Here is a 12,483-nt window from a genome sequence, read left to right as displayed (position 1 = left end):
GAAATGCAAAAAAAGAATAAAAGACTCAAGTTTGTGGAGGGATTGCCTGATTCCTTTGACGATGAAAACCTCTTTCCACGTGACCAGACGCATCTCATCATCCTGGATGATTTGATCTTCCAAGCTTCGGATCACCCCGAGGTTGTAAAAATATTCACGCAGTACAGACATCATAGGAATATGAGCGTCATTTTGATGACTCAAAACGTCTTCCACCAAGGTAAATACAGCCGGACAATCAGTTTAAACAGTAATTATATGGTGCTGTTTAAAAATCCTAGAGATATGCTTCAAACAAGAGTTTTAGCTCACCAGATTTTCCCCATGAGAAAGAAATATTTTTTAGAGAGTTTTGAGGACGCCACCAAAGAGCCGCACGGGTATTTATTACTGGATCTGACCCCCGCATGTCCAGAACAATATAGCCCTGTTTCACGCAACACCAAGAAAGCGTAAAGATATCTTGGCTCACGGCTCTTCAGACTTGGTGAAGGCTCTATGCGAGATTGCGTTAAATCTCTTAAGAGGACACATACCGCTGTCGTCGTCTCAGTACAAAACATTTTAAAAACAAAAGAAAATTATACGCTTACTAGCAAATAAAAAAAACAGTCTGAAAAGAAAAAGAACCGCTCTCAGTCAGAGAGGTGGTTTTATTCTCCCCCTGCTTGCCACAGTTGTGCCTGCGTTGGGTAGTCTTTTGGGGGGACTATTGAAGAGAGATTAATAAATAATAATATTTAAAAAAGATGTCTCTGAGGACGACGCAGAAGATGTTTCTTGTCTCGCCGCAACAATTGGAGCGGCTAGGTAGAACAGAGCCATCCATCCGACAAGACGCGGAACATGATTTGGATTTAAAAATGAGGGCCGTGTTAGAAGATCGGACGTTGAATCAGTACGATAAGGTTAAAAAGTACGAGGCTTTGTTGGAGCGCTACCTGGGATTCCTTAAACAAGATCAGAACGAGCGTCATTCGCTAACCTTAACCGCGCCTCAGGAGCCTATTCATGACCTTATTCCGAAGGGGGAGAGCGAGAGGAAAAAAGAGCAGCCGGGGGAGGAGGGGGGGATGGATGCTGGTCGCGAGGTCGGCGGTTGGGCGGACATTTTACAAAATATCCCCGAACGCCGACGTAGAAATGCTGAATATGTTTTGAAGAAATTATCCGTCGATAGAACAGCGTGGACCCCGAGGAGTGAGTTTGTTTTTCAAGGAAAACCTATAAAAGGGTCGCATATGACGGATCTACTCAAACACCTCACAATAGACTATGGAAAAAAAAAAAACAGGAACCCCCGCCTAGAGGCTGGAACGACGCGCTCTCTGAAGTCAATGTTCCTACAACAACCGTATCTAACCCTCAAGCTTGTGAACAATTTAGGATCGTCAAAAACGGATCGCCTTACGCAGAGGCGCATCAGGAAGCAGTCGTCAAAAAGAAGAAGAAGAGGAGAAAGACATCCGCGAGTATAAAGTGGACGTCTTTTTGAATGAAAAACGTGCTCGATATGATAAATAAAATATATAATAATCACACAAAGGCATTCATGCGTCTTTAATGAAATGTTTATTATATTGTCACAAACACCGACAATCCGAAATCCGGGGGGAATCCAAAAAGAGTGAAAGAAACTGCAGTTACCACCCTTTTCCAAGGACAATGCGAGCCAGTGCTCTCCGGGTAAGCTATGCGGATGCGTATTGACGATGTAAAAGCACGGCGGTTTGGGATGTAGCGCTTGTAGCTCGTCTGAGGCGTAAACGCCCTGAAATAGTTTGCCCTGGAGACATTTCATGAGGGTTTCAATCTCTTTTCCGTTCATGACGTCAGTAATAGTCCACCAAAACCTCTCGCTTTGAATTAATTTCCAGAATGGAGTCGTAACAGGCGTACACAATGAGGGTGGTGGTGTGGGGGAGGGGGACTCTAAACCGCATCTCCAGTCTCACGGTGCCGCTGTATACAGGCGAAAGAGCCCCAGAATCTTCGTTGGGATTCAAATTAAAAACAAATAGAGCGTAACCCTGTTTGAAATCCTCGTGATCTATACAGAGCGGTATATCTTTTAAATGTCTTCCTGTGGATGTAAACAGGTTATGAAATTCACGAATCGCATTCCCGTCATTAAATTGAGGCTGAAAAGCTTTGGAGGGGATCTGTCGGCCGTCTTGACACAGAGCTAAATATTCTACATCGTGATGGGCAAAGTTAAAAGGGTTAAGATCTCTTCTCCCTACAAACGCGTTGTGGTTTACGAGTCCCAAAACCACATACCTGGGTGTATTACAGAGGAAAAGATTATCTTGATGGCATATGCGGGAGTGTTGGGGTATAGAAAATATTTTTACGTTAATTCTGGATAGAGGATAAAGAGCGTTATCTTTAGTCAAAGCGGCTGCGTGTCCTAAGCTGACGGCGGGTGAGACGGTCACTTTTTTCACAAAAAGCGAGGCCCCCAGTATTTTTAGACGGAAATTTGCATCGGGGGGACTCATTAAACAAAAACTGTCGCTGGCTTTGATGAGTTTGAGTCTGAGATCCACTTTGTTTAAGAGCAGTCTTTCGCAGAAAAAAATGTCGGCGTGGATAGGACCGAGCACTTGAAACTCTCTCGACCCCGCAATCATTTGCGCTCTTTTGACCAGGCCCTCATTAACGTCATCGCCAGCGATCGCCGTCGAGTCCATGAAACCTCGCGTGTCTTTATAAAACATATCGGCTGTGAATTGACTTTTTAGCGAATCCTCTGAAAAGTTCAACAGCGTCTCTATTACGGCTCTGTAAGAGTGTGTGGCGCTGGACTGGGAGATCAGCCTGTCACCCAGGGTCACATCCACTTGCGAGGAAATTGTATTGATGGGGTAATTGATGATACCCACGCGGGCGTTAGGCTCCAAACGACCCCCATCCCCGTCGGTCACCTGCAGACGCAGGTGAAGCAGTGTGTCCGAGAGGTCGAGATATTTACTTCCATCGCCGGGGATAAAGAATTCAATAGGTCCGTCGTTAGTCAGGGCCGACAAAGGTAGAATCTCAACATACTGGGTCTGCTCTATGGAAAGCTGGGTCATGGGGGATGAAAACAGATCCAACTCGGTCAAGGCGCATTCCTGTGATTTGTGGTGTAACAACGCCATCTTTTTTTTTTGGAGTTAAGAGAAAATGTCGACATTGCTTCTTGGACGTCTTCTGTGTGATACTGATTTCTTTTTTGAAGCACTTTTGCGTTTTTTATACCCGTCGATGCGTAATCCGATAGGTCTCTTGGGTGCTCTTCGTGCTAAAACCATCAAACCCGAGCCTTCTTGCCCCTCCTCTTTTCGATGCATTTTTTCCAACACACACCCGGCCACATCGGTTACAATATTTTTGCCCGCTGTTTTTAAGTGGGGTTGTGCCAGACCGACGCCCTTCTTAACCAGCGGCACGATAAAGCGAAATAATTTAGCAAAGACCGAGCCCAAGCCGCGACCGTATTGCACAGGTGCACCGTGAAACCCCGGAGTTGACCCCCCGGCTTGATTTTCATAGTAATGGACGAATCGGTATAGATCCGGACGAACCTCGACCATCACCATCTTTTATTTATTTAGATGCTTTAAAATGTAACGTCAAAATCACTTTTCCGTGTCTAAAGTCGACGGGTTGGTTCTGGTCGGTCTTGATTTCGACGCCTATGTTTTCAATATGCCTTCTACAAATAGGTATATAGTAAGTCGGGTTAAAAGAACGAGATACGATCTCTCCGTATTCCCCTTGAACCGGAACCGTCCTTAAAAGCGGAGCAAACGCGTCTCCGACTATCTGATGCGAGGTGATGTCGGTATAAATGAATAAATTATAAAACCCCGCGTTTATATCGGCTGTGTGAGGTGATTCGACCACAAACGGACCGCACGTAAACCATTGTCCAGGGTTCAAACCGAGTATGTACGCCAGCGGTGGGAAAAACCTTAATTTAAAACGACCGCTCCCCTTCCATGTGAACTTGTGTTTGAGAGTGTTGTAATATAGACCAATTTCTGTATGAAGTAAGATAGCTGTCAAAAAGGTGTGTGCATGATTTTAACCATTCGTATTCGTAATCTTAAACATTTGTATGTCAATGAAATTGTTGTACACAAAATTCTGCTGTCATATACATGAATCTGAGAAATTGTGCGGGTTAGGATTTTTTTCATGTGAGTATGAATCTAAAAGCTGTGAGTGCAAAGTCTTGTGAATACAACTCTAATTTCTACGACTACGACATCTCTTCTATGAGCACGAATTAAAGTTTGTGGGTACGAGTTGAAAAGCGTTAACGTGACGTCACGTAGGTCACAGGCAGGTCACAGAGAAAATAATCGAACCTCGATTCCTCCAATCGCGCGTTCGCCAAAGGAAAAAATGGCTGACAGCAGTGGACCGAGTGGAGCTGCCCGCTCAGGAGAAACATCACAGGTAAAGTCAACAACGTGTTTATCCAATATTCATTTCATAAAATTGTACTTTATTAAACAATGTACAGTTCATGGACTTACAGACTTACTCCTTTAGCTCGCAAACTAACGACATGCCGGTGACGCTAAGTTAGTGCTAGCATTACTAGCATCAGAAGTTGGCTTGTGCTAGTTATTTAGCATTGACCTGCAAAATATGAAATTATGTGAAATTAATTTGCAAAATGATGTTGATCAAAATACAACTTTTGTCGATTTGTAAATGGTGTTATTTGGCGTATAAATCTGTCCATCGTATAAGTCCGGTCTCTTTTCCTCTTTGCCAATTCTCCTCTAGGCCATGTGCATTTGTTTACCACAGAGGAAATCAATCAGTGGACGATGGAATTATCATACACACATTTTGACGTCTGTATTTGTGTAGTCTTATCTGTCAACAACAAGAGATTCCGGTTTAAGGGGCGCGTTTGTGTCGCGGTAACCAGCAGCACTATTACTCTGAAGCTGTTGTACTTAAGGTAAAAATGAACCACAAGGAAAATATCCCATGCTCCTCTGATCAGAGCGGCGTCGCTAGCAACGCAGCGATTGGCAAGGTTCAATAGAGCCGGCTATAATTATTATTATTATTTGCCTGCAGTCAGTTGCTAGAGATTAGGCGCACAAGTGTGGGTTGCATGGGTCCAGACTAGCTTGCTGTTTGATGTGGATGCTGACCCAAACTCAGACTTTAAGTTAAGGAGAAGTTATTTTGCAGGCACTCTGTACAATCGTGCAAAATACCCATGTCTGTAACATTTGCTGTTCAATTTTGTCTTTTCTCTCACTCAGGTCCAATTAAGAGACATCATCAACACAGCACAACATCTGGTGTTGATGTTAAGTAACAGCGTACAGGAGAATGTCAGGCCAGTCAGACAGGAAAGTACAGGAGAAGCTGCTGTCGGACAGGGAGCACAGTCAGTTCCAGCAGTGAGGTCTCAGCAGGCAGTGCAACAACTTATAAGATCTCAGAACAATGGCCCTGGACTGTCAGTGAAACAAGAAATGGCGCGGTAGGGTACATGGGTCATGTATTGCACTCTCAGTGCAGGCACATTTGGACAGACTAGGTCCCTGATTTAAGTAGAAGGCAGGGAAACGGCTGCAGATGTTTTAAATTCTATTATTTACCTTAGAATATTTTCTGGGCTTCAGACCATCACCATGTGAACTATTGCATAAAACAAATTAAACAAATTTACATAAGCTAACATAATCATAGAATGTAGACATCTTCTAAGTTTGGTTGTTTTTTGTTGATGGAATATAAAAGATGAGAATAATAGTATGCCTTCTTTTTAGGTCCTTTCCAGGATTTTTTCAAAAGGAGGCAAGAGGCAAAAGACGTTTTGCACCATATAGGACAGACCTGGGCAAATTAAGGCCCGCGTGCCACATCCGGCCCTTTGTACGTCCCTGTCCGGCCCGCGTGAGGCCAATCATAAACACCATAAATTAAACTTTTTTTTTAACTTTTATTTTGAAATTTTATTTTGAAAAGCGTTACGTCGCTACGTATGCACGTCGTAGACGTAGCACCTTCACTCGCGTATACATGTGTGTGAGTGAAGGTGATGCTGTTCGCGAGGTTATCCCCAAGATGTCGGCACACCCCAAGAAAAGAAAAGTTGATAACGAATGCCGTATTTTCAACAAAACATGGACTTCCAAATATTTCTTTACAGAAATTAAAGGCAAAGCAGTGTGCTTAGTCTGTGGTACACAGGTTGCTGTGTTTAAAGAATATAATTTGAATCGCCACTACACCACCAAGCATGAAGATAAATACAGAAATCTGTCTGGTGAAGAGCGTGCAAGGGAGTCTGATGCATTGCTTGCAAAACTACAAACCCAACAAGGATTTTTCACTAAACTTCACACTCCCAGAGATGCAGCCGTCAGGACAAGTTATGTCATTTCTCACAAAATCGCCAGAAAAAGTAAGGCGTTTTCCAACGGAGAGTTTATTAAGGAGTGTTTATTGGACTCTGCTGCGCTGATGTGCCCAGAGAAAAAAGGCACATTTGAGAACGTTTCACTCTCCCGACGCACTGTAACGAGGCGGATTGAGGACATCGCGGGGAACTTAGAGCTTCAGCTGAAGAACAGAGCGGCCGACTTTGACTTTTTTCTCTGGCTTCGGATGAGAGCTGCGATGTACGTGACACTGCCCAGCTGCTCATCTTCTTACGTGGGATAACCGCAGACTTTCAAATCACGGAGGAGTTGGCAGCCATGCAGTCAATTAAAGGGACAACCACCGGTAATGACTTGTTCAGAGAGGTAAATGCATGTATGGACATTTTAGGACTGAAATGGGACAAGCTTGCAGGTGTGACAACAGATGGTTGTCCAAATCTGACAGGGAAAAATGTTGGACTCTTAAAGAGAATGCAGGATAAAGTGACAGAAATTAACCCTGATCAGAAATTGACATTTTTGCATTGTATCATACATCAGGAAGTGTTGTGTAAGACAGTGTTAAAAATGAAACATATAGTTGATGCTGTCACTAAAATAGTTAATTTCATCAGAGCAAGAGCTTTAAATCACAGACAGTTTGTTGCTTTGTTGGAGGAAACTGAGGCTGAACATGGTGACATAAGCTATCACTGCACTGTTAGGTGGCTCAGCCTTGGCAAGGTTCTGAAAAGTGTCTGGGACCTGAGAGACCAGATTCAGGAGTTCTGTGTTCAGAAAGGTCATGACATCCCAGAACTTTCAGATAACAACTGGTTGGCAGACCTCGGATTCGCTGTGGATGTGACTGCACTAATGAACGAACTAAATGTCAAAATGCAGAGCAAGGGCCTTTTTGTGCATGAGATGTACAGTGCAGTGAAGGCTTTCATGAGAAAACTGCAGCTTCTCTCAAGCCAAGTGAAGGACAACATTCTGACCCACTTGCCAACACTTAAGGAAGCCAAAAGATCTGGTGATCACCTCCAAAAGTACTCAACCATGTTAGAAGCATTGCATGCAGAGTTTTCAAGGCGATTTCAAGATTTCAAAACTCTTGAGAGTGAAATGCACATGGTTTCTTCTCCCTTCAACTGCAGTGTGGATGATGCACCAAGTGAAGTTCAGATGGAACTCATTGATCTGCAGTCTGACACACATCTGGCAGATCACTTCAAGTCAGTCTCACTGCTGGACTTTTACTCCGCCCTCAAAGAGGAGAACTTTCCACACCTGAGGAGGCATGCTCAGAGGATCCTAGTCCTCTTTGGATCTACCTATCAATGTGAACAGACATTCTCAGTTATGAAGTTCAACAAATCCAAACACAGATCCTCAATGACTGATGACCACCTCTCAGCTGTCCTTCGCATAGCCACTTCAGACATTCCGCCAGATTTCAATGCCCTTGTTCAAGCCCAGAACAGACTGGATTATTCTCACTGAAGAGGTAACATGAGGTGGAAAGCATTACAAGTTATTGTTTGTGGAGATTAACAAGTTAAAAAATAAATTGCACTGGTTCAATAATTGTTTTTCTTATTTAACCAATAGACCACAGTTTCACATAACCTAATATACATATTTACAGAGTGCTTTATTCTTCTGATTATCAGTACCAGCTATTCAAAATATTTAATTTAAGTATTTTACAATGAAAGAAAGTTGGTGGCCCTCTGACACAATACAGGCTTCTCATGCGGCCCCTGATAAAAATTAATTGCCCACCCCTGATATAGGACAAAAGAATCTGGGAAGAGTTTTTTGGTGAGCTTTTTTCTTCTTGAAAAACAATATGAAAAAACACCAAAAGGAGAAGAGGAACTGCCACTCATGCTGGCTGGCCTTGGCAAGCGTTCACTAACCATATCCGAAAACATGACACATTCAGAGGTATGCTACCATTCATTAACTGCCTTGTGTCAAGTCAAGAGAAAAACACCCATCTTGGAAGTCATCTTGATGCATGGTTTTATTAATATTTGCATGATGAAATACACAGTAGTTCATAAATATAGGTCATTGCAATAAATCTCTAACTATGCTTTTGTCTCTTAAGTTTTCAGAGTTGCTTGTCAGTGCATATCCAAGATTGGCAAATATCTGTGGTGGCTGGATGCTGCACAAGTCCACAGGTATGTAGTCAGACACACTGGATTAACGTTGTTCCAAAATACTCTCTATATGAGTAGTTATTGAATTTTCAGGTTTGTTTAGTATCTATAATTCATTAATTTTAGGTGGGGGTGGACGGCGGAGCTTGGTTGTTATTCCTCCAGATCTACATGGATACACTGGCCAGCAGCTGAAAGTAGTGAGCGGGAATGGAAAATACACATTGTACATTTCTCCTTTACAAGAAGAACTTGATACAATTCCATTACCACCTGAAGCAAAGGAGTTTGAGAACATGCCCAAAGCCCAGTGTACAACCTGCAAGAAAATGATTCCTCTTCAAATTCTTCCAGTACACATCAAGGAATGCAAGACAGACCTTGTAGATTTGTCCTATTCTGCTGAAGAGGTATGTCAAAGTTTTAGTCTTTTAGGCTTTATCTCACAGCTGTTTGTATTGAAAAATGAGATGTTATCCTGTATTATGCTCTAAACACTTACATATTATTATTGTTTTTCTCCCCCAGGAAAACTGCAACGAAGAACATGAAGATGAATTCCCAGATTCCATTTGCAACCAGACAGACAAGGTGAAATTGTTTGTGCCTTCCTGGTAAATTAAGATATTAATCTCTGGAATAATGTAAAATTGTATTCGCATGCCTTGTGGATTCTATTTTAAGACTGCAGAGTGTCCTGTGTGCAACAATGCATTTCAAGTTGACATAATTGAGATCCATGCAGCCACATGCGGATTACGGTAATATTAATGATTTTGTGCAACTTTTTTAAAATGTTTACCTACATTCATTTGACAAATTACATATAAGGAGATTGCCTTGCAACATTTTGTACGTGTGCAAGTGTTTATGTCAAGATAATTTAGGACAAGTTGTTATTCTCTATGTGTGCAGACCTTCAGATAATGACGGCCATGAGTCAAGTGGATCAGTACCAGTCAGTCAAATCAGTACCTTTCAAAGGTAATATTGTACATTAGGTAATTATGGTGGCAAATTATGTCATCTGGATAATATGCACTTTAAATTGATACTGCAGTATCAATCATCTTTTTCCTGTTGAAAAGCTTTGTAATGTGTTCAGTGTGATCACAGAGAAATGTGGTAATCAAAAAACATTGTATGTTTATGACCCATTTTGCTCTTATCTTGATTTACATGAAGCCTGCTCTCACCACTTAGAGTTTCACCAGAATAGGAGGTGTCGTGGTTGTTAGGGGTATCACACCCTAACAACCACCCAGAATAATTGTAGCAAACAGCTATGAAATTATACATACAGTATAACCATGTCTAATTTTGGTTTTTATTCAAATGCCCAGTGGTGAACAAGAAACAAATAAGTATAAGTGTCTATCTTAATGTTCATTTTTTGTCTTTTGTTCTTAATTCCAGTTCTGAGGAAATCTTGGAATGGATTGCTTGTCAAGTTGATGAAACAAACACATTTTCCATCTGTGTGTCGCGAACTGACCTCTTCAGCAGAGGCATGCAAGAAGGCAGAAGAAGACGTCGCCCAAATGTAGACTTAAGGTCACATTCTTTGGTGAGGCAGGCATCGATACTGGAGCCCTTAGCAGAGAATTCCTCACAGGTACAAATGTTTGTCTATATATCATGTCACGATAAGAGAATATTTGTGCACATTAAATTTTTACAAGGCCCCGTGCAGGATAAAAGATAATCGAGAACAAAAAGGAAAGGAATTATCTACACACTGAATATAGTTCCAAGAATTTTTATTGGACTGATGTGTGGATTTCGTCCTCTTCCTGTTTGTCCATATTTGTCAAATCAGACACACTTTACACACTGTGAACATCACCACCTCTGGTGTTGTAGTGGGCTCAAATGCTAATTAAATTGGGAAAAACGAGAGACAGAAGAGACCTTTTGAATGTCCTGTATTTGCTGTTTTGCAGAAATGCTGGCAGAGATCGAAAACAGACTCTTCATTGAAGGGTCAGATAAGAAAGGGAAGAATCCTGTTTATTGTCTGAACAGTTTGGACTCTAACTACTTTAGGTGTGTATTGAAATTCCTCTTGTTTTCTTTTAGTATATTAATTGCAATAATACTTAACCCTATTTTGTATCATTGTAAATATATTCAGGCAGTTTATGCTGTGTTGTTTTGTTTTGGTTAGGGGTGCAGGAGAGATCATGGCAGCCAGCCTGGCACAAGGCGGACCTTGTCCTAGCTTCATGCGCGAGTGGTGCGTCAGATATCTCTGCTCCGGAGACTCTGACAGCATACAAGTGTCTGCCAGTGATGTAACAGATTTTGAACTGTCACAGCTTATTGAGAGGGTAAATACAATTTTATTAAAGTTAGTAATTGCATTAACCTCAGTATGATATAGCTTGCACAATTACTTTTTAGGTTTGTAGCCTTTAGAGAAAAATGATACAATGCAACTTAATTTCACTTGACACCCACTCTGTTTTCAGATAAACAGCGCCAGTAATGACAACATCAGTGACCTGGTTGACGATGTTGTGACCTGCGGATACACTGGAATCGTGTCTCTGGAAAACAAAGACAGCATGATAAGGTACGTTGGTGACATTTTTGATTTTCATTAAGGTAAGGGTGTATTGTACAAGAATTTGTGACTTGAGTTAGGCTACTTGTTTGGTCATGTCTAAAGCATGGATTACGTGGATTAAGTAACATGGCATTGTTTCATGCAAGGCTGTGTTGTTTAACTTCTTTACATGTCACCTAATAATAATAATATAGGTTTTTTAAGTTGTTTTGGCAGTTTTTCCCTCTACATCCAACAGGTTTACCACTTAAGTATATTCTCCTGATGAAACATTTTGTCCATTAGAACTGTTATACTTCACTCCACCATGAGAGTCATCCCAATGCTCAACCAGCTCAGAAAAGGCCTGCAGCTGTATGATCTATCAAAAATCATGAAGACTCATCAAGACCTCTGCCTACCACTGTTTGTTTCAGGGGAAGATAATGAGGTCTATTCTTACATTTTGGACTGCTTTTAATTGAGCATGAATGTCTTTTGCGAGAATTACAATGTTTATGCAGACTGAAATGCACTTCCTTCTTCTTAAAGGCGGATGCAGGCTTCCTTCTAGAGAGGTGCCGCCCTGTCTTCAGTGAGATTGGTTCTGCCAAGCACCAAAAAGAAGTAAAAATCATTAACTTTCTCCAGGACTACCTTCAGGAGATTGAGGATTCTGGTATGTTTTAGCCAAGATAGGGTAATAAAGACATTAACTTTTTCTGCTATCCTGCAGTACATTTGATTTAGTGCAGTGTAAATGGTTAATTGATTCAAAATAAACAACCCATTCAATCTAAGCGTTGTTGAAAACTTGATGTCACTATTTAAAATGAATGTAAATGATGAAATGTAATATTGTGACCTAGAATAACAGTTTGATTAAACTAGACATGAAGGGCTTACAGATGGATGACTTGCAGTTATATCTACAATAATATAACAACATAGTGCCTGTCATCCAGTCACAACAAATGCTGCTTTTATTAAAATCTCTGTGGTTTCTACTGTGATTAATCAAATGTTCTTATACTCAAAAAGGTCAGTATGATTTGTGTATATGTAAGGGATTTTTATCAACTTCAAAACTAAAATGTATTGTTTTCAATTCAGACTAACATTGTGTTAATCTCTTCATTAAGAACAAGAGGGCCCCAACAACAACGTTACTCCAGAAGGCTTGACTGTAGGACGCATCATGCAGTGGATGACTGGACAACGACATAAGCCTGTTCTGCCAAGCGAAAAGAAGGACTTTGTCATAAATATGAAATTCAACCATGACTGTGATACGCAACACACTGTTTGTTTTCCAATTGTAAGCGCCTGCAGTCGTACTGTCACATTCCCTTCAGCTCACCTGAAAACATGT

The 12,483-nt window shown here is 41.4% G+C and overlaps 1 protein-coding gene and 1 pseudogene across 1 annotated transcript; both read left to right on the top strand.

The window, feature by feature from the left end:
• The first annotated feature begins 6,785 nt into the window (after positions 1–6,785).
• LOC144895271 (general transcription factor II-I repeat domain-containing protein 2A pseudogene) lies at positions 6,786–8,183 on the top strand (annotated as a pseudogene).
• Positions 8,184–8,188: 5 nt separating this feature from the next.
• Positions 8,189–12,475, top strand: LOC131138358 (uncharacterized). The gene is made up of 12 exons (XM_078788858.1): positions 8,189–8,342; positions 8,509–8,584; positions 8,690–8,973; positions 9,092–9,154; positions 9,248–9,324; positions 9,479–9,547; positions 10,731–10,893; positions 11,035–11,138; positions 11,418–11,562; positions 11,664–11,790; positions 12,254–12,429; positions 12,467–12,475. The coding sequence occupies exons 1-12, from the start codon at positions 8,283–8,285 to the stop codon at positions 12,473–12,475; spliced, it is 1,353 nt and encodes a 450-aa protein (XP_078644984.1). The 5' UTR covers positions 8,189–8,282.
• Positions 12,476–12,483: the final 8 nt, after the last annotated feature.

This window comes from Doryrhamphus excisus, unplaced genomic scaffold (genome assembly GCF_037039965.1).
Source record: "Doryrhamphus excisus strain RoL-2023G ecotype Guam unplaced genomic scaffold, RoL_Dexc_Guam_v1.1 HiC_scaffold_24, whole genome shotgun sequence".
Classification (NCBI taxonomy): Eukaryota; Metazoa; Chordata; class Actinopteri; order Syngnathiformes; family Syngnathidae; genus Doryrhamphus; species Doryrhamphus excisus.
This window is presented reverse-complemented; position numbering and strand designations above follow the sequence as displayed.

What these genes read in the sequence shown, in the direction of transcription:
- LOC131138358 (XM_078788858.1), top strand. Translation starts at nt 8,283, where the DNA reads ATGCTGGCTGGCCTTGGCAAGCGTTCACTAACCATATCCGAAAACATG. An exon ending in TGTCACAGCTTATTGAGAGG is followed by an intron (nt 10,894 to 11,034) that starts GTAAATACAATT and finishes CTCTGTTTTCAG; the next exon opens with ATAAACAGCGCCAGTAATGA. An exon ending in AACAAAGACAGCATGATAAG is followed by an intron (nt 11,139 to 11,417) that starts GTACGTTGGTGA and finishes TTTGTCCATTAG; the next exon opens with AACTGTTATACTTCACTCCA.